Source organism: Alternaria triticimaculans (assembly GCF_023758025.1).
Source record: "Alternaria triticimaculans strain BMP 0046 chromosome Unknown scaffold_21, whole genome shotgun sequence".
NCBI lineage: Eukaryota > Fungi > Ascomycota > Dothideomycetes > Pleosporales > Pleosporaceae > Alternaria > Alternaria triticimaculans.
Window position 1 is genome coordinate 225,986 of NW_026055978.1, and position 25,065 is coordinate 251,050.

General features: G+C 53.6%; 8 protein-coding genes across 8 annotated transcripts; 5 read left to right on the plus strand and 3 right to left on the minus strand.

Moving 5' to 3' along the window:
* Window positions 1–81: 81 nt before the first annotated feature.
* J4E78_009554 (uncharacterized protein) lies at window positions 82–1,737 on the minus strand (the record flags this gene model as incomplete). Its single annotated transcript, XM_049370143.1, has 2 exons — window positions 82–1,619; window positions 1,683–1,737. 2 exons carry the CDS (start codon window positions 1,735–1,737, stop codon window positions 82–84), a joined length of 1,593 nt encoding a protein of 530 aa, XP_049218143.1.
* A 376-nt stretch (window positions 1,738–2,113) lies between these two features.
* On the plus strand, window positions 2,114–2,839 carry ATP23 (Mitochondrial inner membrane protease atp23; the record flags this gene model as incomplete). Its single annotated transcript, XM_049370144.1, has 1 exon — window positions 2,114–2,839. The coding sequence occupies one exon, from the start codon at window positions 2,114–2,116 to the stop codon at window positions 2,837–2,839; it is 726 nt and encodes a 241-aa protein (XP_049218144.1).
* Window positions 2,840–5,579: 2,740 nt separating this feature from the next.
* J4E78_009556 (uncharacterized protein) lies at window positions 5,580–6,980 on the plus strand (the record flags this gene model as incomplete). The annotated part of the gene is made up of 3 exons (XM_049370145.1): window positions 5,580–5,595; window positions 5,788–6,516; window positions 6,577–6,980. The coding sequence occupies 3 exons, from the start codon at window positions 5,580–5,582 to the stop codon at window positions 6,978–6,980; spliced, it is 1,149 nt and encodes a 382-aa protein (XP_049218145.1).
* A 1,894-nt stretch (window positions 6,981–8,874) lies between these two features.
* Window positions 8,875–13,224, plus strand: J4E78_009557 (uncharacterized protein; the record flags this gene model as incomplete). Its single annotated transcript, XM_049370146.1, has 4 exons — window positions 8,875–8,986; window positions 9,036–10,663; window positions 11,461–11,557; window positions 11,609–13,224. 4 exons carry the CDS (start codon window positions 8,875–8,877, stop codon window positions 13,222–13,224), a joined length of 3,453 nt encoding a protein of 1,150 aa, XP_049218146.1.
* Window positions 13,225–14,758: 1,534 nt separating this feature from the next.
* J4E78_009558 (uncharacterized protein) lies at window positions 14,759–16,539 on the plus strand (the record flags this gene model as incomplete). The annotated part of the gene is made up of 2 exons (XM_049370147.1): window positions 14,759–16,043; window positions 16,103–16,539. 2 exons carry the CDS (start codon window positions 14,759–14,761, stop codon window positions 16,537–16,539), a joined length of 1,722 nt encoding a protein of 573 aa, XP_049218147.1.
* A 916-nt stretch (window positions 16,540–17,455) lies between these two features.
* J4E78_009559 (uncharacterized protein) lies at window positions 17,456–18,330 on the minus strand (the record flags this gene model as incomplete). The annotated part of the gene is made up of 3 exons (XM_049370148.1): window positions 17,456–17,965; window positions 18,012–18,268; window positions 18,327–18,330. 3 exons carry the CDS (start codon window positions 18,328–18,330, stop codon window positions 17,456–17,458), a joined length of 771 nt encoding a protein of 256 aa, XP_049218148.1.
* Window positions 18,331–22,499: 4,169 nt separating this feature from the next.
* On the minus strand, window positions 22,500–23,480 carry J4E78_009560 (uncharacterized protein; the record flags this gene model as incomplete). Its single annotated transcript, XM_049370149.1, has 3 exons — window positions 22,500–22,543; window positions 22,595–23,118; window positions 23,311–23,480. The coding sequence occupies 3 exons, from the start codon at window positions 23,478–23,480 to the stop codon at window positions 22,500–22,502; spliced, it is 738 nt and encodes a 245-aa protein (XP_049218149.1).
* Window positions 23,481–23,644: 164 nt separating this feature from the next.
* J4E78_009561 (uncharacterized protein) lies at window positions 23,645–25,001 on the plus strand (the record flags this gene model as incomplete). The annotated part of the gene is made up of 2 exons (XM_049370150.1): window positions 23,645–23,767; window positions 23,817–25,001. 2 exons carry the CDS (start codon window positions 23,645–23,647, stop codon window positions 24,999–25,001), a joined length of 1,308 nt encoding a protein of 435 aa, XP_049218150.1.
* Between the last annotated feature and the right edge of the window lie 64 nt (window positions 25,002–25,065).

Consider the following 25,065-nt stretch of genomic DNA (forward strand, 5'->3'; position numbering starts at 1 on the left):
ACACCCAAAGCACTGCCTTTTTGTCATGTCTACGTCGTGAATTAGTCTCGTCTTGACAGACCCCATGCCTCGCTACAATCCTCAGTGCGCCTCAACCCCCTCTCCCTTCTTCTCCCCATGCCTAAAATCAGGCGTACTAGGTCTACTTCTCTCACCCCCAAAGAACGCAATATTCTCCCTCAACGCCACATACTCGCTATCCGCATACCCCAATGCCTCACTAATCTGCGTAGAATGCAATCCCTTAATGCGTCTGATCTCCGTAGCAGAATAGTTCACCACGCATCTCCCTATCTCAAACGGCGCGGGATTGTGCAATTCGAAATTGGGCGGATGCTGCAGTAGTGTCTGGGAAGAGGACATCGAGTACGATGACGAGGACGAGTGTGTCAGGGGTGTTCGGATAGGAATTGGGGCGTGGACGCCGTGAGCTAGGGCGCCGGGGGTATTGGGCGGCTGGGGCGTTGGTGGTGTTTGAGTCGTCGGTTTCGGGGAGTGGGGAGGGTTGGAGAGGCGTTTGACAACGACGATGCGGACGGCTTCTTGTTGGGCGAAGTGGCCGTCTACTTCTACGATTCCCACGGGGAGGAGACCTGCTTTGTCGCTTAGGGCTGCCCAGGCGCCTTGGTCGATGTATATCGTCCCGTGGGGTGCGAGACCGTGGAGAATCCAGAAGTAGCGGTCCCGGATCGGGTTGGATATGGGCAGGAAACGGGTGTGGAGGGGGACGGGCTCCTCTGGTTTAGGGGAGGATAGGCCGGTCAGTTGTTGGTTGTCCAGTGTGGATGTGGATGTTGAGAGGTCGTGGTTAGAGTCTTGATATGCTGCTGGCGCGAGTGGTGCGCCTTCGTCTTGGAAGTTGGTGACGGAGTTTCGACTTGACATTCGTGACTTTCTTTGCTTCTCGGCGTGCGCGATGATGCCTGAGATGTTGCCTGGTTTACTGCTCTTTGTGATGACTGTTGTGACACCTGCGCTTGTTGCTAGCCTTGCGGCCACGATCTTTGTGCTCATACCGCCTGTGCCCAGTGAACTGCCTGCCGAACTGACGTCTGCTGCCAGCTCCGCAATGTCTTCCACAACAGGTATAGACTTGGCATCTGGGTTTGTGCGAGGGTTCTTGTCATACAGACAGTCCACATCCGTCATGAGGAAAAGATAATCCGCCTGGACCATGGCCGACGTAATGGCGCTCAGCGTATCGTTGTCACCAAACTTGATCTCAGTAACCGCCAAAGTATCGTTCTCATTCACAATCGGAATGACGCCCATGCTTAACAGCTCAATGAAAGTGTTCTGCGCATTTTGGTACTGCGTCCGATCGGCGATGTCGTTCCGTGTCAACAGGATCTGAGCAATCGGCTGCTCCAAGTGGCCAAACAGCTGGTCCCATAGTGACATCAATCTGCTCTGTCCTATAGCAGCCAGCGCTTGAACTTGTGGGAGGTGTTTTGGACGACGTGGAAGGTTCATGCGCCGTAGGCCGACACCAATGGCGCCCGAAGACACAATTACGACGCGGTGGCCAGCGGCGCGCAGACTGCATGCTGTCTCGACGATGAGGGAGAGGATGGAGAGGAGGGGTTGGTGGGTTTTTTCGTCGACTATCGATGAGGTTCCTGGGTGTGTTGGTTAGGTGCTCTCTTCTTGTCGATGTGGCATATGTACGGTTGTGTATTTACCGAGTTTTATTACCACGGTGAGCTGGCCGGGCTGCTTGCGCATGTGGACGGCCATTGCGACGGAGGGAGTGACGAGGGGCTCAAGGTGGTGATGGCTGTAGTCTTAGACGGGAAGAGACAAGTGAGATATGTACAACGCGTTGTGTACTATATGAACACGCAGCTCGTGTGTTGTCGCGCAATGGATGACTGTAAGCAGCCCAAGTTTCCTCGCAAGCGATCTTCGGCTTCCCTTGTACGCGGTGACGTCTTCCCTCCGATTGGCTCCCCGCGCTACCAGCTGCATCTCCATCTCCACCTAAACTTTTCGCGACGGGAATCAGGAACATGCCACGCCCTACACCAAACATCTATACGCCACGCCACACCTGCACGCCCAACGCTTGACCCCCCCGTAATCAGACTCGAACGTCACTCCACGCCCTACCACGATGGCGAACCCCGAGACAGCGCCCGACGGCGCATCCCTCTCCGCAATGGCCCAACCGCCGCCCCAAAAGATCGACCCCGTATACTACACATGGAGCAGCACCTTCAACATAATGCTCGGCCGCATGACAGGCTCCCGCGACATCGAACTAGAAAAAGGCTACTTCAACGAGATGGACAAGATAAAAGCCGACTCGATATGCAAGCGCTGCGAGTCCAACAAGGAATACCTCTTGAAATACAGTCCCATCATACGCTTCATGTCGGACGAAGTGTACAAACTAGGTGGCGACCTGAATAAAGACAACATTCTCTGTCGCATGTGCACGAACGAGCAATCTGGTGGCTTCTCCCTCGACCACGGCATCCTCCTCTGCGCAAACAAATTCCGCAATCGCGGGCACCAGGAAGACACCATGGCGCATGAGATGGTTCACGCGTGGGACCACCTAAAGTTCAAAGTCGAACCTGAGAACCTGCGCCACCAGGCCTGTCTAGAGATTCGCGCATCTACACTCAGCGGCGAATGCCGTTTCTCGAGAGAGTTCTTCACAAGGAATCAATGGAATATCATGGAACAATTACAGTCTTGTGTTAGGAGGAGGGCGACGCTGAGTATGATGGCGAGGCCGGGCATAAAGGATCAAGAGCATGCTGGGAAAGTTGTCAATGAGGTTTGGGAGAGTTGTTTCCGGGATACCAGACCGTTTGACGAGGTTTATCGATGATCTAGAGAGCAAGGAGATGTGGTTGGTTGGTTCGTTTAGACATGTGACTGAAGCGGTGGGTTGTCGGTGTGTTATTACCCTTGTGTTTGCATAGCGATGGCGTTTTTAAGAAAGGTCTCAGAGGGCGTGGTGGCGCGCACATCTCCTCTCTGTTCGGTTCGATAGTAGAACTCTCGGTTACTCATATCGTTCCTCAGCCCACATCCTTTTCATGTTCTTGCCTACTCCTAGACGCAGTAATAGTCGTAGGCAAGAACATGAAAAGGATGTGGGCTGAGGAACGATGTGAGTAATCAGAGCACATCCTCTTCAAGTCCTTGGAAATATCAGAGGTTGGTGTTTTGGGCCCCCAACCTTTAAAATTACGCATCAAGCCATGGCGTGCATCGCCCGAATCGCGGGGCTGCAGGGCGTATTTTCCGCCCTTGATTTTCGCTGCGCCGCAACAACAATAGGCGGCTAGCACAACACTGCCCATGTAGTCCGGGCGCCTTGAAACCCACATACATCATGATCATGGACGCCTATATACAACAAGTAGTATTTTGCGATGCGCATCCCTCTCCATCTAGTCTCGTTCCGTCAATACCTCATCATCACATCCAAACTCAAAACATCCCATACCTGTCATAATGTTACCACACACCCTACTGTACACCCTCTTCATCGCAACATCATCAGCAGCATTCATCCCCCCACCACGCATCCCCACACCCCCAAAACCCCAAATCATCGAACCCATCGCGCCCGCACCAGCAGCACCCAACCCATACAGGCCAGCCGACCGACCAGACCCTGAAGCGACACCAGGCTTTGACGCACCTGAAATGACTGGAGGCTTCCAAGCGCCTAAACCGACTGGAGGATTTGAAGTGCCTGATGTGCAACTTCCTGACGATCAAGATGAGACTGCGTCGAAAGTGGCGTCTAGGCCGTATGGAAATCCGGCGAAGACTTTGTCGCCCGCACAGGTGGCGGCTTCTCTTGCTGCTTCGAAGTCAACTGCGACTCATTCAACTGCGACTCCTACGACAGGAATGACGGTGCCGGCTTCGACTGGTGGTGCGGCGAGGATCGAGGATGTGGGGTTGGGTATGAGTCTGGTCGGCTTGGTAAGTATCCTTGTATTGATTTATAAGATTGATAGCTGATTGCGAATAGGTTGTTGTACCGTTAGCGGCAGTCATTCTCTGAGCTTTGCGATATTGATGAACAAAGATACCATGTCGGTGCTCAGGTCTACTGTAGCTACTCCGGTTCATGCTCGAGCGACATCGACAAAATCGCGTTTGATGGGATCTTCGCCTCCGTCTGTCCACATGTCCCTCGGGATCCAGAGATGCTTGGATCATGCTGATCTGGCTTCTCGCTGGAAACGAACCTGGAGGTTTGATCGGGCATCGAAAATGAACACGGTACGAATCATGAGCTATGATGGATTGGATGAGCATCCAGACTTCCATCGAAGTGCGAGAGCGATCTTCGAAGGAAATTTGTCGAAAGATCTGGTACAAGGAGGCAATATGTGTCTGAGGCTCTTCGGCGAGATCAAGAAGCTTTGATCGCCAGAAGTGGATATCCACTGCCATCTTGCGAAAAGATGTCCAGTTGTGTACTGGCGTCCAGGTGTAAATAAAGCGACTTTCGCTCACGATCAAGACCCTTCAACTCAATGACCTCCTAACTTCTCCAAACGACCAGAATATGCTTTGATATTCATCATGTTGTGTCGGTTGTTTGGCTTGCCATCTCTTTGCGCGATCGGAAGAGATCATCATGAGTTGCATGTGCGCCGTCAATTTCGGTCCGAGAGTCGCGAAATGATGTGAAGATACACCTATGTGACCTTTGCGCGGCGCTGGATTTCGTGGGACTGATCGCAGCCATGGGGCTTGACTCTGAAGACGTAGATGACTAAACATCTGATTCAACCTGGTGTTCTTACCTCTTCGGCGTGTCTGCCTCATGTCGATGTGAGGCGGCGCGGAGTTCATAGAATCTCTCTCAGCACCCCTTTCCATATTCCGCTTCTCAAATACTAAATTTGAAGATGTGGGCGGTGTGTTAATGTGAGAGCTCACTGGGCCTAGAAGACGAGGAGCTACAAGGTTGGGCACGTATCGATCTTTATGCCAAGCCGCTAGTCATCTAGCCCTTTCCCAGATCACTTTCCAACGCGCATGCTTGCTCTAACAGCTCAGCCGTTATTGCAGGTTCATCACGATATTTGTTTGTATACCGGCGCTTCTTCGTGTTCGAAGATGCAATCCTCTCAACACTCTTCGTTGATTGCGCGAAAGCTCGTGGATTAGTATAGCATCCGCAGATGCCGTCGACCCCCATCATTTCCCTGATCACTCATCCCGTCATCCACGCTTCCAAGTAGCCGTGCCGTTGGACGGAACCCTTTTTTTCCGCACAGTCACTCCGCATCTCCACTACGGTCATGGTGGCATTCCGGATGAATGTTTCACGTTGTACATCTGCAATAATCGGCCAAACAGAACACGACTTAGACCTTTTGCCACTGACCGGCCAGCCGTACCCCCTGTTCTTCCGAGCCGTTCCCCATGATAGCACGCTTCCGGACGCCGATTTGTGGGTCAAACACCTCTTTTCGCATAGCACTGCTGTCAAGCATCGTCTGGACTTGGCTTTGGTGCTTGAAGTGCTTGTGCTTTGGGGTCGGAAATGACGAGGCTGCAGTTCTTCTACCACTACAGCGGCCGAGCGCAAGATTATGTGGCGACTAGTCGGTAATATGCAGGTGGTTCTTCAACAAATTATCTGGGGACCCAAGACCCTGCATACATTTATATAGCGTCGTCGATATCCCGTATACTCATCTTCACCTAACGCTCACGTCAGATTCAAGCCGTCACTATGCGATTCCACGGTACTAATAGCACTTTGCAGCCTAGACCATTTCTGTACTGACGAACTTATAGCTGCATCATCATTGGCTCTTGCCACTGCGGGAACTGTATCTGCTGTACCTTCACCTTCTGCAACCGCGGCCACCGATGCCTGCTACGTGACGAAGTACTCCGATATCTCGGCTGCAGTCGCAGCTTGCACTTGCATAACTCTCGATAACATCACGGTCCCTGGAAACTCAAGCATCGATCTGTCGAAGCTGAAGACTGGTACCAAGGTCACGTTCAAAGGAAGGACGTTCTGGGAGTATGCCGATGCAAACTATGCCTTCATCAAGGTAGCAGGTACCAATGTCGAGATCACTGCAGAAGAAGACGCAGTGCTTGATGGCAATGGTCAGGCTTGGTGGGATGGCCTGGGTAGCAACGGAGGCGTTACCAAGCCAAACCACTTCATTGAGGTGAAGGTGCTTGGGAACAGTTCAGTGCATGACATCTACATCAAGAACTACCCGGTGCACTGCTTCAGTATCAGCAACAGCGCTGGTCTGGATGTCCACCACATTACGCTGGACAACAGCGACGGATATGCGCCCAACAACCGCTCCAACGGCCTTCCTGCAGCACACAACAGCGATGGATTCGGTCTGAGTAGCACCAATCATACCAAGGTTCGCGACAGTGTCGTTATCAACCAGGATGATTGTGTAGCTGTCACCAGTGGAGACAACATCCACGTCAGCAACATGTACTGCAACGGCAGCCACGGTCTCTCCATCGGATCTGTGGGTGGAAAGTCAAGTATGCCATCCCATCATCCGGCTATACAGTATTCATACTTTACTAACCTCATCTATCCAGACAACAACGTAACAAACATCTCATTCACAGACTCCGTGGTTCTTAACGCCGAGAACGGAGCCCGCATCAAGTCGAACTCCAACACCACCGGTTTCATCTCCAACATCCACTACGAGAACATTCGCGTTGAAAACATCTCCATCTACGGAATCGACATCCAGCAAGACTACCTAAACGGTGGGCCAACTGGCAACCCCACGAACGGTGTCATCATCCAAAACATCACAATGAAGAACATATTTGGTACGGCAACAGAGGAAGGAAAGAACTACTATATCCTTTGTGGTGAAGGAAGCTGTAGCGACATCAAGATCGACAACGTTCGTATCACTGGAGGCGGAGAAGAGAGTTCATGCAATTTCAAGACGGAGGGTAACTTTGACTGCGACGGACACTTTGCATGAGCTGGCTATCTCTGTACTTCTATATTTCGTTCGCAGAGTGCGGAAACCATGCCGCGTGTCAACAGAATTGAATAGTCGTTCCAACTACCGCGCGCTTTGATGGTTTCACAGACAATCCCTAGCAATATCGTTTGCAGTTTCTGAGGACCAGAGTTCAAGCGATGAGTACTACTATGTGGGCCGGATGGATGGGGCCCCAGAGCGATGTAACACCAATGTTGTCACAATCGAACTACGCCGTACGTTCGGGTCATGGTGCTTCTTGACCTGCCTGCGCAAGTACCGTGTGAACTGCTGCGCACGCGCCACGTGACGTAAAATTCAACGTTAACCGGGCGTCGCGCCAACCACCTCGCGCCGCATCCAAAGTTCAGTCCGCTCCTGACTCTCGCCCAAACTTTGCTCGTCGTTTTGGGCAAACCGTTCGCGGTCTGGACGTCCTCGAGAGTACCGCGGCGGTTCGGGTCCCGAACGACGGCGCCGCTTTTCAGGGACACGCCATTGTGGGTACGCGCTCACGACGACATGGAAGAGGCGCGATGGAGTTAATTACAGTACGTCTTCGTGATTAACGCTCCGTCCGATTTCACATACCAAGCAACCAAACGCTCTAGCTAAGGCTGTTATCTCGAACTACTGCAATTTATCCGGCCACTTCCTGCCCGTTATGGCAGAGTCCCGTCTCCTTACATTACCCTACACTAGTCGATATTTCCTTTGATCGCGCGTGGTTACGCGATGACCTCGAGCTACAAGGGCATCCTCAGCGATGACGGACTGCAGTGCGGCAGCCCAATTGTTACAATCACAGTCCCAAAGCGTTCATTCGCTGCTATCGTTTATGCATGGGGTACGTGCTCCTGCCGTCAGCACTCCATTCTGTCAGCCACCGCGTCTCAAGTAAGTCGTCGTGGGAAGGGCATTCGAGTGCTGATTGACGTGCGCGCGCTGTGAGGGAGTCCTTCCTCAATGTACAATGGTTGCCGTGCTACCTCGTCCAACGCCTGACCGGCTGTCGAGCTGCGATAGCTGCGTCTGCGTTAAGCGAAGGCGTGATGCCGAAGTTCGGCGTGCAGGAATGAATCCTGTCAGGTCCCACCAAAAATGTCACTCATCACGGCACCAACACACTTCGAGAAGTTACCAGCGGTGCGTCATCCAGGTACCGCGCGCTGCATGCCCCTTACAGGGCCTAGTGTTCGGATGGATTCGTTGCGGATGGCCTGTTGCGTTTCTGCGATAGGTGCGTGTTGCTGCACACCATGTCTGTGCGAATCATCGCCTCGCGCAGCCACCTTGTCCGGCCACGTCTCGACCCGGCTCGAAAACTGCCTTCAGACGGCGCTGAAAGAGACTTGAGCAGTCGATGCGCACACTATCTCTTTCATTCTCGTCGCTTGCTCTCGTGCTCTCCCAGCCCCTACTACAGTTCCTTGCGGCCACCTCAAACACGCTACATATTGGCATGCCTGTCGTAACCTCAGCCTTGCCCCAGCTTTGAGGCCAAACCAGGGCAGTGGTCATGTCGATGTTGCGCACGAGCGCCCCCGCGAGCAGCCCTCAATTAGCTTCTTCTACAATCCTTCCATACGCCTTCTAGAAGCGTGCCATTTCCGCATCCCCCGCTGCACCTTTGCGTGAGGTGATCCCACTTGTATATCAACTGTCGCACCAACAGCAGCTGATGCCTGCTCGGATACACGATTATCCACTCCTTGGCCCCTAGTCTTACCGCGACACCTGGATACCCTTCCCCACCCTCTTTTGCACCTCCGCCTGTCGTTCGTTCTAGTTTTCAGTCGTTTGGGTTGTCGCAAGGTCTTCATGGTCGGCATGTTGGAGTAGTCTTCTGTTGCGCGATTTGAACTGAGCATACGGCTCTCCCCTCGCCACAATGGAGGACAACCTAGACATACCAGAGGAGTCTATGCGACACATTGAGGCCCTGCTGGCGAGGCATCCTCCACATTTGATTCAGAGAATGTTTTCTCAAGCGATAGATTCGCGTACGTTCCTCGTTGTATTGTTTTGTGTGTACATGCTCACCAAGTCTAGGCCGCAACTCTACAGCCTCGTCATTCATGTCCACCAGCACCGCGAGTTCATCTGCAACATCCTCGTCGGGATCATCATGGCGGTCTCGGCTTTCTATGGCATCAACATTCTCTTCATCTACAGGAAGCAGCGATACGCGAAGTTCCATTGCTTCCTCTTCGTCATCGCGCTCTAGGATGAGAAGGGCGGAGCCGCGTTCCTACCCAGCTGGTCTTGATCCGACACGTCCGGTGCCGGCTTCCATGCCTGCGGTGGACACTGAGAGTCCACTTGACCTGAAGATTGAACCAAGCTACACACCGACAGACGACATTAGTGTTGCTTCTCCATCGCTGAACCCGGATGATGACAAGTCACAGAGTCAGTCGGGTGAGCCATTCATGTTCTGTACGTATTGTGCCGAACAGAAGAGCCAGAAGACGTTCAAAGCAAAGTCTGACTGGAAGAAACATGAGATGAGGATGCACGAGACTGGAGAAGACTGGCCATGTGTCGTCAACGGCTGCAACCGCATTTTCGACCGACAGAAAGATTTCATCAAGCATCATCAACGCTACCATGCCGGTCGACCCCTGCCGTCGCTGACAGACATTGGCATCACATTATTGCCGCGAAGAGTGTTTGGTTGCGGGTTCGACAAGTGTAAAGAAGTCAGCATCGGTTGGGATGAGCGATGCGACCACGTCGCGAAGCACATGAAGAATGGCGCGACGATGGACCAATGGAAATACTCTAATGTGATCAGGAACCTCATACGACAGGAAGCTCTCCACGACACATGGAAAGAGCTTATCGGTTGCCTGGACGAGAGATTGCGAGAGAGTCGGTCGCAGATTAGTTGGTGTCCCGACAACTCGCGAATCCTCCGACAGAAGCTCCAGTGCTGTGACCTTCGACCGAGCCGGGAAGAGGTTTTGATTACCGCCTTGAGCCTACGCGCTGATATACCCCTGGACCCTGTGCATCAACAGCTACCCACTGGCTTCGTAACACCCTCAAGAGATTCCGTCCCGCATGTTGAGAAGCTGTCGCGCGAACAGCGAATGCACATACTCATCGGAAACTCCAACCCACATCACTCAAGAGCGCGGCTCGCGAGCATCAACGCAGCTTTGCTGCGCATTTGTAGTTCGTTGGCGCACGTGCCTGACTATGATTGCGGCTCGTCTCCATTTGTGGAGCCGCAGACGCCTGGTGCGCCCGCAGTGGATACGGCCAGCCGCCGTATCAGTTATATGGACGTGGACCCTGGAGATTACCTGGACGTAGCGCAACCGGCTATTCCTGAACTCCCACCGGCTATGACGACATCCACAATGCATACACCCCATGCACACCCCACGCCAGTCATGGATCACGAGCAGCACACACAGTTGTACCAACAGGAGTACATGGACCAAGTCAAGGCCACACCCAACCCACTGGAATCACTGTATCCCAACTACTTCGGTGCTGCTCCCCAGTTCGAAGAGTCGCAGTACTATGACCGCCCATCGTTCGGTCAAATGATATCGAAGCCGCTCCACAAGATAGGCAGTCGGATAAGCAGCTCAAGAGGCAGCTCTTCGAATCAGAGACCATCATCGCAGATGAGTCAAGCTTCGTCAGAGATGCTCCCTGACTACAGCGTTGCCGCAATGGGCATGCGTCACCCTCATCAGCATCAGCAGCCCCAGCATCACATCCCACAACACCATCAGCATTCTCAACATCCTCAACACCCTCAACATCACCTGATGCCTCAGCAGCATCAACCCTACCGCGACACTACATCGCAAATGCATGACCACATACACATGTACACCACACAAAGCTGAAGAGCTCACGTGCAACGAAGTCTTCATGTCCCAGTACTTTCATCAACGCCCCTTTTAGTCCTTTCAAGCGAGCATTTAGAGTTTTATTTGTTACCTCATTTTTTTCTTTGATACCCCGTGCTTTCGAGCACATCTGATAGACTTGTACTATAAAGCATATTCATAGTATAGAGATGTTATTCGTGTGACGTCACTCAGTCTCTCCTCTTGCGCTTCATGCGATTATGTGGTGAACATGCCATGTACTTGTTGCTGAGAGTGTGGCTTCGTTTGGTATCGTCCGCGTGTAGTCATCCCGTTCGCATGAACCCAACGGTGTTGTTCACCGTGAGACCCAACGTCGGCAAGCTCTTGTCTCAGCCTATGCCAAATCACCACGGCGTTTCCATATACCAACATGACTATCGTCCCTTCTTTTTTCTTTCGTTCTAAGTGGACTTGATTCATGCGCTCAGCCGCGCATGTTTGCTCTTTCCTCGTTCACCTCGCTTATCAACGCCACTGCCTGTTACAGCCACCTTGGCAAGACCCTCACTCACCTCCTCCTACTTTCAAACCCTCCCTCCACACTGCACCACTCTCACTTGCTTCAAGCTACTAACATGCAGCTACTCGATCTGCCACCGGAGCTCTTCGAGAGGGTTGTCGCCGCCCTTGCGCGTGCAGCGCCCTTCCATGAGCTAATCCGACTGCGCGCCGTCTCCCGTACACATTGATATTCGTGACAGTTATGGACGGTGAAGCTAATAGAGACAGGGACCTTTGCCGGCGACATCGACAACGAACTTCTTGCAAAAACTTCTGTTGCGGACTTCCATAGTCGTTACCATCAACGCCAGTCGATCCCTGTTAGCCTTGATATTCATAACCCTCTACCTCCTCTGCATCAGCTATACGTTATATCGCGTTATAAAAAGGATGATGATACCGATTCGATGGGTACGCTCCCATCTGACATCAAGGGCTACCTTCTGAGCAACATCGAGATCTATCTGCTCAATCACATCGAAGACAACGATATCATAGCCTATGGACTGCCGAGTTTCATACACAAGGTTACGGACAAGCTCATGGAGTTTGCTACCACGGGCACAGATCATTCAGTTCTGCGAAAGGACTATCTGAACGCACTTATCCATGGTCTAGTCCTTACAAACGAAGTTGCCCCTCGGACTATGTTCGACACAAAGCCATTGACGTTGGACTCTGTCTTTACACCAATCTTCAGACCTGGTTCGCGCAGCATAGCGGAAAGGGAACGGGACCATCTCAACTTTGCACAAGAGAACGTCAACGACATGCTGGCAGCAGCAGCTACAGTAGGGAGTCTCGCAGCTGTTCGTCACTACATTTCGCAATCTGCTGAGGTTATTGACTGGTTCCCCAAATACTTTGCTGGCTTTGGTAACCCTTTAACCGCAGCAGCTTACAGTGGAAATGTCGAAGTTCTTGAGTGTCTGCTCGCAGAAGTCAACGATGAGCTCACGAAGCGGCGCTTCGCTCGGATACAGCACGGTCGTACCACCCGTTGCGGTCCACTCACAGAGACTATCACTTCCGCAATCAGATTCGCAGTTCGGACCGGAAAACTGAGGGCCGTCGTCACACTGTTCGATTTCTTGCCAAGATGCCGCGTTGAAATACCAGTGCATATGAAGTCCCGGTCATACTACCTTACCGATGCCATGAGGTGGGGACAGATGGACGTGTTCATATGGCTCATGGACCAATGGAATCCTCTAATCGCCGACCTGCCCTATTGGAATGCCCTGACTGCAGGCTTACGTCTTGCGGTCAAACATGGTCATACCAACATTGTGCAATACGTCTTCGACAAAGGTTTGGTACATCCAGATGATGCGGACGTCAACACTGTGCTCATCGCTGCGACACACGGTCATCGCGCTATCATACAACTGGTGCTCGACCGAGGCGTTCAGCTTACGATGCGGGACCTCATCGCGGCGCTGAACGGATCACTTCCCTTCCTCATCACCCAATATCTTCTGCTTCACAACGTTCCACTTACGTCTGTGACCAACGTGGAAGATGGAAGGTCCATCACTACTTCCATCGTTCCTACAGTCGAAGCGCTCTGTCGAGAATCTATCCACATTCCTTTCGGCGATTACAACGCGGTTCGGGGCGGGGAAAAGGTGCTGGCGCTCATACTCTTGGCAAACGAGATGAGACGACAAATTCCAGAGCTTACGTTGGACAACTGTGTTGAGCTGAAGAAGGTGTTCGATAGGCTGGTCAGAAAGTGTCTGCGCTTGCCAAGGGGGTCAATTCCGTATCTTGAGATGGTTGAAGAGCTGCACAGCTGGATGGAGTGGGGAGATGGACGAGAGTGGGCAAATTGTGAAGTCTAGCGCGGAAGCATATAGCAAGTGTGCTCGGGTGCCTGAAAAGGTAGTGGGTCAGACTGCAAGGAAGAATGTTTGCTCCTGCAGCTGAAAGAAACATGCAATCAAGATATGAGACACCTTTCAGTAAACATGGTGCCAACATGTCCTGATTTGTAACACCGCACTGACCCTTGTTTGCTATGGGTCCTGCAAGTGCCGGCGGCCTCTTATATGCAAGCGGGTCTAAACTCGTGTACCATGGGTCTGGGACATTGACAGCGGATATGAGCATGCAGGGAGAATTCGCGGGCTTCCATGCATGAACAGGGACGACGTGGATTAATGGGGTTACAGTGGGCTGTTGCATAAGGTCTGCCCTACCATCACGGAGCTCGCCGAATAAATGGAACCAATGATGATTCGAGACAATACCATGTTGTTCGAAGAAGCCAGGGCGTTATGTATTGAAAATAGATGCGAGAGACGAGATGGCCACGGACCGATTGCGCACACGTCTGGCTTACCTAACTCGGCGCCTATCCGACGTTCTTCCATCCATGGTCCCATGTACCAGGCGCGTGTGAATGTCACTGTTAGCCTTCAGCTCGCAGTTCTTTTTCGGTAGACCCTGGCGATATTCCATCATCATCTCCTCGCGAAGTCATGACACCCACTCGGTCAGCCCGATCAACTTCTTTCTTTGCATGTCTAGACGATTTGCTACACCATAGGGCACATGTCTTCAATGAAGGGCTTGTAGTGGTTGACAAGGCTTTGCCTCATCTCATGGCAGCACCGAAGCTCGACGAAGGCTGCCTCGGCAATCCTTGTAAGGCTTACTTAGGCGGACGGGAACGCGGTTATGCGGCACCGTAGTTCGTGAATACCAATACCACGCTCTGCCATCCGCAGTCTTGTAGCACGCTCTGAGGGCGTGGTTCTACCACGAGGTAAAAGGAGGCAATGTGATTGGCTGGAGAGTTAGCGGCGTCTGCGGTGATCTGGGGTTATCAGAGATTTCGAAGGATGGAGGCCCAGCTTGGCGTGGGGCTGGGCGGACTGGGCGCCAAGGGAACGTGGTACAGCGTCGAACGCTCGTTCGTTCACCTTGACTTGGTTACACCAAGGCGATGGCGAAGACCCGCGACAAGACACAGTGGAGACTTAACGCGACACCAACATGCCATGCGCGTGGATCCAGGCTTGGGGGTCCTACAGACCAATCACACGTCTCTTGCACCCGAACGCTCACCCCGGAGCGGCGCTGAGGGTCCAGAAAATAGGTGCTGTTGGGCTTTTGGACCACGGCCAGAGCCGAATAGCATGATATTGTGGCTTCAATGATCCACCGCGCCTCGAACAGGCAGGCAACACCGTCTGACGTCCACAAAAGTCCACTTGCAGTGAAATGTCATCTGCGCCGCCAAGATCCCACGCCTCCGTTTGTATGCTGTGTACTTAAACTCCCCTGCACTCGTTCAACCAAACAGTCAGGACACCTCACAACACCTCAGCTTTTCAGTCAACCGGCGCTACTGCTCGCCACTCTTCACCCACAATGGCTCCCGCCTTGAAGAAGTACGACTGGATCCTAGCGATCACCACCATCGCCTTTATCGCCTCGTCTGCATCCAACGGTGCCAACGATGTCGCCAACTCCTACGCCACGTCGGTGGCTGCGAGGACCTTGAAGATGTGGCAGGCTGGTATTCTGGCCTGCTTCACTGAGTTCCTCGGTGCTGTCGCCCTCGGATCCCGAGTCACTGGAACTATCAAGAGCGGTATCTTCGCCCTCGACACCTTTAAGCCTGTACCCGGTACCCTCATGCTCGCCATGGGTTGCGCCGAGGTCGGATCCGCCGTCTTCCTCACTGTCGCTACCATCGCTGGTATGCCCGTCTCGACCACCCAGACCGTCGTTGGTGCTCTCGCTGGTGCCGGTATTGCTGCTCAATCTCCTCTCAGCTGGGGCTGGAAGAAGGGATCCATCTCTCAGATCGCCGCCTCATGGGTCATTGCGCCATTCCTGTCCGCCGCCTTCGCTGCCGTCCTCTTCTTGACCATCAAGTTCGGTGTCCACAACCGCAAGGACCCCTTCAAGTGGGCTCTGCGCCTGATTCCCTTCTACCTGGCCTTCACCGCTGGTGTCCTCGCACTCTTCATCATCGACGAGCTGCCAAACGGCGAGTCTCTCGAGGAGATGGGCGCTGGCAAGGCCTGCGGTATCATTCTCGGTGTCTTCTTCGGCATGCTTGCCATCGCTTACATCTTCTTCATCCCTTACTTCACCCGCCGCCTTGTCAAGGGTGACACCAGGCTGAGGGCGTGGCACATTCCTCTCGGTCCCCTTCTGTACCGCGAGAACCCTCCCATCTACTTCCCCGGCAAGGGCGACCAGGTCGTTACCGATTACTACGCGAAGGCTGCCCCTGTCCCGATCCAAGAGAACGACGGACTCAAGGGCGAGAAGGCTGTTGGCCACTCTACTTCCCTCGACAACAAGTCTTCTGACAGCGACAACATTGACGTCGAGGGTGGCCGCGGCCTCTCCCGTCCTCTTCCCCGCGATGGCGCCGTTGCTCACATTGTCCCCGCCACTCCCGAGCCTGAGGAGCGCTGGTTGAAGCCCGTCGAGCACCTCCCCGCCTACTCTCCCAAGAAGATCGCCAACTGGACCAAGTTCATCCTTCTCCAGGGTATCTCCCGCGACGTTGTCACCCAGAAGGATCTCGCCGATGTCCACTCCCGCGCTGTTGTTTACGACAACCGCGTCGAGCATCTCTGGACCTACGCTCAAGTTGCCTCCGCCATGATGATGTCCATTGCCCACGGTTCCAACGATGGTACGCTCATTCCCTCAACCCTCACTCCCACAGACATGCATGCTAACTCTACATCACAGTTGCCAACGCAGTCGGCCCCTGGGTCGGATCCTACAACACCTACACCACGGGCGTCGTCACAAAAGAAGCCGACACGCCCATCTGGATCCTCGTCGTCGCGGGTCTCCTCCTCGGTCTCGGATTCTGGTTCTACGGCTACCACATTGTGCGCGCGCTCGGCAACAAGATCACCCAAGTCTCGCCCACGCGTGGTTTCAGCATGGAGCTCGGCGCCGCCATCACCGTGCTCCTCGCCTCGCGTCTCGCGCTCCCCGTCTCCACCACGCAATGTCTCACTGGCGCTACCATTGGCGTTGCGCTCTGCAACTTCGATCTCAAGGCTGTCAACTGGAAGCAGGTTGGCTTCATCTTCTCCGGTTGGGTCATCACCCTGCCCGGTGCTGGTCTTATTTCTGGTCTGCTCATGGTTATGGCGCTTAACACGCCCCATTTCTAGATGTCAGCTAGATCTTTCTCTTCCCTTGGCCAGTTTGATTTGGTCCCTTTTTTTTATGCGATAAATGCGCGGATGGGGCATGATATGGAGTATGATACCAATCGTTTAATGTACCAGATTGTAATCTATAGAGTTACACACTATGAGCCTGCCGAGAATTTCGCATGTGATGAGTGATTGTCGTGAATTTCCAGCTCGAGGGAAGGAGCGTGTTGCTTGCAGTCCCAGAGCTGGATTAAGAGGTGTCGTCTCAATGCCAACATCCGCTCGGCGATTTACTCGGCCGCAGTGGATTACTAAACGCCCTTCGCAATTTCGCACCGTACAAACCCGAGCAGACTCAGCAACGACATGCGCAGAGAGATCAAGGAACATACGCAACAATACTGATCGCAGGCAAAACCGAAGGTCTCACTCAACTCGCGCAAAGATATAAGGGTGGAAGCAGCTCGAAGCCACCGAAAACATTGGTATTCCCCTAAAAACAGCACAGCACAGCGCAGCACAGAACCCTGTCGGGGGAGGCTACAAATAACGGTCCAGTCTACCCTGACCCATACACTGCGTTGGAAATAAAAAACGTGGTAAGTGTGTCAATGACACACAAACTCCATACGCCCAGCACAGTAAAACACCGCCGGCCCGAGCGAATAAGAGACAGGCTTCAGGGCCTATGCATTACATCATAAAGCGAGGCTAGAAAATGACGGCTGAGAAGCGAATTAAAATAGCGATAAGAGGTGATGAGGAGGAGATGAGCAGACGCGACGAGGGTATGTGAGTATCGGTGTGCTTATGCGGTCTGCTTGCTGGACGATTGCTGGAGTTCATTGACGAAAGCGTCGTAATCTGCGGCGGAGGAACCTGAGCCTACTATGCTGGTAAGCCATGGATCGGACCGGCTGCTTCTTCATCTTCAATAAGCGTCTGGGTTGGGGTAGAAAGAGGACGGCGAAGGGTGCTGCTGACCTTGCGGTGGCTCGTCGACCTTTTGGCGCTTCTCGGCGTAGTCGTACGAACCTTCAGAGCTGGTGTGCTTGTTGCCTGATGCGCTGTGTTGGGCGGCTGCCGCAGCTTGCGCTGCCATTTGCAGTTCGCCGATTTGGTGCTCCGAGAGTCCTCCATTGTTGTTGTTCGAGCCCTGCTGTTGCTGCTGTGGTTGCTCGGGCTGTTGGGGCGGCTGTGGTGGGTTCGGTTGTTGGTGCATGTTTGGCTGTTCGTGGGGCCGGTTGAGATCTACACCAGCCGGCGCAGGTGGTATCTCGCCCTGGGTTTCGAGTAGTCGCGATTGCAGATTGATGATGTAATCGCGCAATTGGTAGTTCTCGGTTTGAAGCGTCTTGTACAGTTCGCATAGCTGCTCGAACTCCTTGACCTGGTCTTTCAGCTGCTTGATGTACTCTTCCTTACGCTGGCGGAATGCGCGCTGGTGGTGTTAGCTTGTGCCATTGGAATGCGCGCGTTGCATGTACCTGGGCAGCGCGATTCTGTGCGGCACGCTTAGATGTCGACAGCTCTCTCCGCCCCTTGGAGCGACCCTCGCTCGTGTTCCCATCGTCGGGGCCGCCGGCGCTCATGTCGTAGGCGGAGCCCCCAATGGCCGGGTCGATGGCGTGTGGCGGGCCAGCAGTGTGCGGGTGTTGGGGATGCTGGGAGTGTGGGGAGTGCTGGGGGAGAGGCTGCACGCCGGGCTGTCCAGCGCCAGCAGCGAGCAGATGTTCTCTTAAGCCTGCGCGACGATACGTGTTAGTAATCGGCAGGAGGGTAGGGATGCGCGGGGCACTAACTCATCTCGATGGTCGGCTTGGATTGATCCTGAAGCGGCGTGTCAGCAGCGCAACGGGCCTGAATAGTCAGCGCAGCTTACCTGAGCGGCAGATGCCTGCATGTTATAGCCAGTGCTAGCTTGGATCGCAGGATCCAGAGTTTGGCTCATTCAAGGCGCGTCGCACGGGAGCACCGCAGCGAGGGTGTTGTGGCGTTGATTAGACAGCAGCGTGGGAATTGGGGCGGCAGCAGACGGGGTGGCAGCAGCGGTCCTCGGGCGTGGGCCGGCGGCGGTGGTGACGTCGCGACAAGGTGGTGGTGCGAGAGGGCAGGCTGCCGTGCGTGAAGAGAGCGCGCGCGTGCTGTGAGAGTCAGCTTCAGCGCTCGCCAGCGCCAAGACAGGCGCGCAGTGTTGCGACGGCATTTTGGTTGCGCGTCTCGGGTTGTAGGACGCTGGGGCAGCTTACCTGTATCGTGACGATGCAGTTGGTCGAGTGGATTACGCAGCTTTGACTAAGAAGAGGGCGATGCGCGCTATATACAGAGCAGGGCGGCAAGGTCGGCCTCGGGAACGCTCAAGCAGCAGCAGGACAATGCAATCCATGGCACACGCTCCCCTCATGCCATCACGACTCGCCCCATCTGACGCTGCGCAAATCAGCGCCCTGTCGCCCTTCTCTGTCTGGCTTCGGCTGCCATCCGACGACCTGCCTACTGCATCCCACCAGCGACCTGCTTTTTGCGCGCTGATGCTGACCAATTCCCCGACTCCGACCCTGTGGTACCCGTCAAACACACCTTAACCCTCTACGGGCTAGTCTCTCGCGTTTGATTACAGAGTGTATATCGGATGTATGTGTCTCCAGATCCGAAGCTCCCGCAAGGACCGAATGGAGTGTTTGTTGCGCTCTGAGATAGGTTAATCGCTGCTTCAGTACGCCTTCCTTCAATGTCTTCACGCTGATGACTTGCCGCGCGGATCAGCCGTTGCTGTTCCCATCTGTCCATTTAAGCGTATGCGCAGCATCAGCCGATGGCTGTCAAGGCGAACCTTGTGATACTCATGCCATCCCATCTAGTTTCATGCACGAGTCTTGTCATTACACAACTCTCATTGTCTTCCTCAAAAGCTTGATTAGATACATGGCCGTTTGGGTACTCCGTCATCTTCGAGACCCTTGGTCCATGCGCGTTTGCAAGGCGTATCGTAGTAGCTAGTTCTCACTCCAACTCCGCTCCTCACTATGCATCGCTTTTGCATCTGTTGTGCAACTCGCAACTAATCATCCTTCTCTTCTAGCACAGTCTGCTAAATTACTCCTATACTCTTTCTGAAGAGGAACTAGCCGCAATCCATCAACGCTCGCTTGCACTTGAACCCCTCATCACCACCAAAGTCCATCTACATCATGACAAGGCCCCCAAATCTCTTACGGGCTCTCCCGTAAGTCCAACGACTAGTTCCCCCAAGACCCCAAGACCAACAAACAAGCCACTCCCTCGTCTGACCAAAGCCCCGAACACCTGCCTTGATGACTCAGAACTCAAACCCATCTAACCAACAAATCACAGCCCATCGTACATCGCGTTGTGCCAGCATCACTGTCGCACCAAAACGTCTTTGCTGACCCGCTGCAAGACGCAAATCCGGCCGCAACAAGCTAACCCCCTACCTTATGCGGGATACGCAAGCACTACGACGGGGTTCCGGTCACTATCCACTGGCTCTCGTCCGTCATCTAGTCCGGCAGCGCAGCCGAAACAAGACGCAGCACATAACATGATCTACGCTGCCAACCAACCCACTGACTTACCCGAACGCGTGTCCAGCCTCTCTCCTGCATGGCAAATCAACGCTGCGAAGAAGAGTATCACGCGCACCTTTACATTTACCAGTTTCGCAAAGGCTTGGCGATTCATGTCGCTCGTTGCGGATGAGTGCAAGGTCAAGAAGCATCATCCGAGTTGGTCGAATTTGTATAATAGGGTTGAGATTGAGTGGACTACGCATAAGCCCGAGGGACTGAGTATCAAGGATGTGGACATGGCCGAGTTTTGTGACCGGAAGGCGGCGGAGATTGGATTGAAGGAACCGGAGTGATTGAAGCGTTTGAAGATCGCGGTTGATCGACGATCGGGGGATAGTTAATACTTCTGGGTAGAGTACTGCAGCTGCCAAATCCGACCGCTAGCGCGAAGTCTTTTAGTAAGATACTCGGTCTCGCCTCTGTGGATATCATAGCTCCGTATCTTTCTCCTTGTCTCTGGTAGATCAAGTTCACTCGACAGTGACGGCTCTTCGTTGGACACTTTTATTTATCTTAGCCCTTGGACAATCTCCCGCTGACACGACGTTTCTCTACCCAGCCTGACCTGATCATTTGATTCGTGCCACTCATTTCCGCTCGTCTAGCATCCGACCATCACACCAACATCGTCAACAGCCACTCTCCAGCCTTCCTCATCTTCAACGCCATCGCCCTGCACACTGATAGCAACCGAATGACCAACGCCTCCAGGTACATCTTGCACTTGAACTTTTCCTCCAACCTTCGTCCAGCCTTCTTTTCCAGCCCCCATATGAACTGCTTCTCCACAGCTGACTTGATCCAGGAAGATCTCAACGCGCGTTTGCCCATTCGGTCTCCTTCCGGTAACCCATGCGTAGCAATCGACCGTCGCACCGACAGGAAGATCGATGTAGGATTGCGATAACGTGAGTGTAGCTTGGACCGCTGAGCTATTCGATGTCGCGGCGTAGAGATTACTGCCGGAGTGTCCGCCTGTAGGAGAGGTGGATATCCCGCGCGAGTACCACGAACCGGTCACCATATCCATCCACGGAGACAGCACAGGGATCTCGAATGAGGGGTTGACAACGGCATTCGTGCAGCGCTTGACAGAAGGCGCTTGCTGCGGTGACGATAGTGGACTGGCTTGCGCGGTCGCGAAGGTGAGAATGGCGCACACAACAAAGAGTACGAATCCATGGAGAGGCATGATGACGTATTATCGGTCTTCGGTATGGTCGCACAACTCGGCGATTTTGCAGACTTTCAATCGCTTTTTAAATGTGATCAAAACTGATGGGCCGTTCAGCTCCGTGTAAGCTGCAGGTAGCTGAAGCAGCTGAGCCGAGGCGATCACGAGTGAGACCTGACGAGAAGCCGCGTGTGACGTGAGCTAGATGTTGCTACCAGCGCACTTCGACTTGAATTGTTCCAAGTCAGTAGGATCGGTCTTTGGACGATGATGTGGAGATTTCGTGTATGTTGTGTGTGATATGGACGGGCATGTGAGCTCGCAATGTTACTGGTAGGTACTGGAGGAATATGGACACCGGTTCTCTCGAAGCGCAACCGACCAAGGTGAAGGTGAAAGTGAAGGTAAGGAATTCCGCAAAGGACATCGACCCCTACCATGACCATATACAATCGCAGGCTCGCGTTGCATAGTTCAACGCAAAAAGCACACTCCAGGCTGTGATCATGTCGAACAAACTTCAGCTGTCAGGGTCAAAACCTGATCGAAAGGAGCTAACCCGCCGCGCCACATTGTTATCGACTGGAATGCGCAATGGTAAACACGTAGAAGCTGTCCTTGGTGTTGTTGTTGACAGGGTTGGACGGTTGGTAAGAGGCAAAGGTGGCGTGCGCATAAGCGAAATTCACGGGGCCGCTGCGCATCGACTTGGCACCACTCCCTATCGCAGTACGATCAAATTCGACAGTCGCGCCATGTTACAAGCCAGAAGTTGCTCGAGATGTCGGACATTTAATAACGAATGATAGACATGCGGCTGATTATTGGCGAGTGTGAGAAGCTTAGGTCAGGATTCTCCGAGCCTATGGAACCGTCATCCACCGTTTTCTGACAGGGACTGGGTTGTTAGAAGCGAAACGGAAAGGAGATCTAGATTGCGAAAGAAGGAAAGGAGGAGCAGTGAACTTTGTCTGAACTTTGTCGGATTTATGTGATTGGATGTTTGTTAGCCCATGGAGATTTCATGCTCCTGGGCCCTGCTCATAGCGGCGTACTTTTGGGGTATATAGCGAGCCATCGAAATCAACCTGTGCGGTTGTCGAAGGCCAGTTGGTACGCTTCTGTCGCATACTGATGCAGTTGTAATGTCCGCCTCAAACGCCGACCGTGCAAACCGTAGCCTCATGTCGTCATACTATAAATCGTGTCGCTCATGCGGGCTGCTCGTATGCCCTCTTGATGACCCTTGCGAATTCTGATAGGCTTGTTAGCGGCGACTCGACGTTTGTGGTGCTGGTGTACTTACGATCGAACTTGACGTTCTCGCGGACAACGGTGCCCTTAGCCTCGTTGTCCTTGTTGATGGGCACCTTGATCTTAGCACCATCGATGTTCCACCCGCAAACGCTTCCGACGAAGTTGTCGAACTCGCTTCCAGAGAGGTTCAACCACGACTCGAGGATGCTGCGGTCAACCTCGCGCACCGCCTGGCTGACGGTTGCAGCGATGCGTACGCGCATCAGCTCCTCAAACCCTGAGACATCGGCAATCAAGTCGGCGTACAGGTCGTCGGAGTCTAGTGTGGACCAGAAGGTAGAGTAGTCGGCACCTTCAAGCAAATTCCTCAGCTCGTTGAGCTTCTGGACAGCTTCTGATAGCGGCGCGTCGCCAGCAGCTGGGTTGTGTAATGAAGATGAAAGAGGAGCTAGGACGTGTGGAGGGAGGAGGGAGAGACCCAGGGAGAAGTCGGGGCTGGGGAAGACGGTGAGAGCCTTGACGAGGATGTTGGTGATGGTCTCGTCACGGGCAAGGTGTGGGTTGAATTGGTAGCTGGAGCATCGTGGTTAGCAGATGTAACGTTGATGCTTGAGGTACAATGGTAGTCAGGAGAAAGCTGTCAGATAGAGCTAATAATAAACTTCAGCGGGGGAGTGATTCATGCTCCATCCCTCGGGTAATAGGAAACGTTGTGGTTGTTTATTCATCTTGTAGCATGGGGGGAAGAGTAGGGGGGACACGTACAGCTTCAACAGGGCGAGGTTGGCGTAGCAGTCGTACGTCTGGTTCTCGCACTGCTGCATGACATAGTCCTGGAAGACACCCGTCGTCTCTGGGTTGTAGCGATCCAGTCCATCGAGGATCTGCTGCATGTGATCCGGCCGCTCAGGCGCGAAGTCGAAAGGGGCGCCCATGGTGGTTGTGTGGATGAGCGACGAAGAGTTGGTGTTGCAGGCTTGGTCAAATTCGCTCAGTGCGACAAAAGGCGCATTGGCCACCAAGCAGCCCCGCGTCATATTCAAAAAAGTTAGACCCCGCCAAACAACCAACTGTGGAAATATACACAAGAACAACCAGAATGGCGCCCTATGACAGTGATTCCTCAGACGATGGAGGCGACTACACCGAGACGAATGTTCTGCTAGGATATGCGGCGAGGGAAGCAACGGGCGACGCGATTTCCCACATTGGAGGCGCACCGGTACGCACATCATCAACCACGCCGAGCGTCTTTCTGACGATCATAGTAGAGCTGGATAGACGAGAAGACAGCCCCTTCTGGCGCCTTAGCAAAATGTAAAGTCTGCAATGGCTACCTCAGCCTCCTCCTCGAACTTAACGGCGATCTTCCCGACAACTTTCCTGGCCACGAGCGGCGACTTTACATCTGGACATGTCGGCGCAAGCCGTGTAGAAGAAAGGAGGGCAGTGTAAGGGGCATTCGCGGAGTGCGCATCGCAAAAGGCGCCAACAATAAGGCGAACGCCCCCAGGGCCGAGAAAAAGGAAGTCAAGGAGGAAGAGAAGCCGCAGCCCAAGATTGGCGAGTCGCTGTTCGGAGTGAAGAACGGGACAGGCGCATCGACATCCGCGAATCCCTTCTCGAACCCGTTTTCGTCCAACCCGAATGGCGCAGCATCATCAAACCCCTTCTCCAAACCAGGTACCAATCCCTTCGGCGCATCGAGTCCCACGCCCGCAGTGCAAGTCAGCGAGCCCCAAGAGAAGAAAGACGAAGCCTCTACGACCCTCCCCGAGACGTTCGCGTCCAAAGTTCGTCTCTCATCACCACCTCCCTCTGAACAACAACCCCCGCGTCCGCATGAGCCATGGCCAGCAGACTCAGCCTTTCCTACGCCATTCCCTCACTATCACCTCGACGCCGAATACGAGACGTTAGACGCGCCCTCAACACCCTCGATTCCAGCGAACGTGCGGATGGACACAGACAACGAAGGGAGCGGTAGTGGTGGTGGGAAAGAAGACAAGGAGGTTTTTGAGTCGTCCATGGACAGGACCTTCCAAAAATTTGCAGATCGCATCGGAGAGAATGCAGAGCAGGTGCTACGATATGAGTACAAAGGCAAGCCGCTCCTGTACAGCGACAACGATGCTATCGGCAAGCTTCTGGGTCCACACTCGGAGAATGGTCCTTCGTCGAACGCAAAGGTCAAGACAGCAGGCTCACGAAGTGGGGCTGGGTTCCCTCGCTGTTCGACCTGTGGCGCGGACAGGGTCTTCGAGGTTCAACTAACACCACATGCGATCACCGAGCTTGAGGCTGATGAGATGAGTCTCGACGGCATGGAATGGGGCACTATTATCATGGCAGTATGCAGCAAAGACTGCAAACCCAATGATGTTCAGGAAGGAGAAGTCGGATATGTGGAGGAATGGGTCGGAGTGCAGTGGGAGGAGGTGCCTTCGGGCAAGTAAGATGAGAATCGTATACGATACCAGAGTTCTGTGTCTGAAATAAATGACTCAATACCCGACCTCA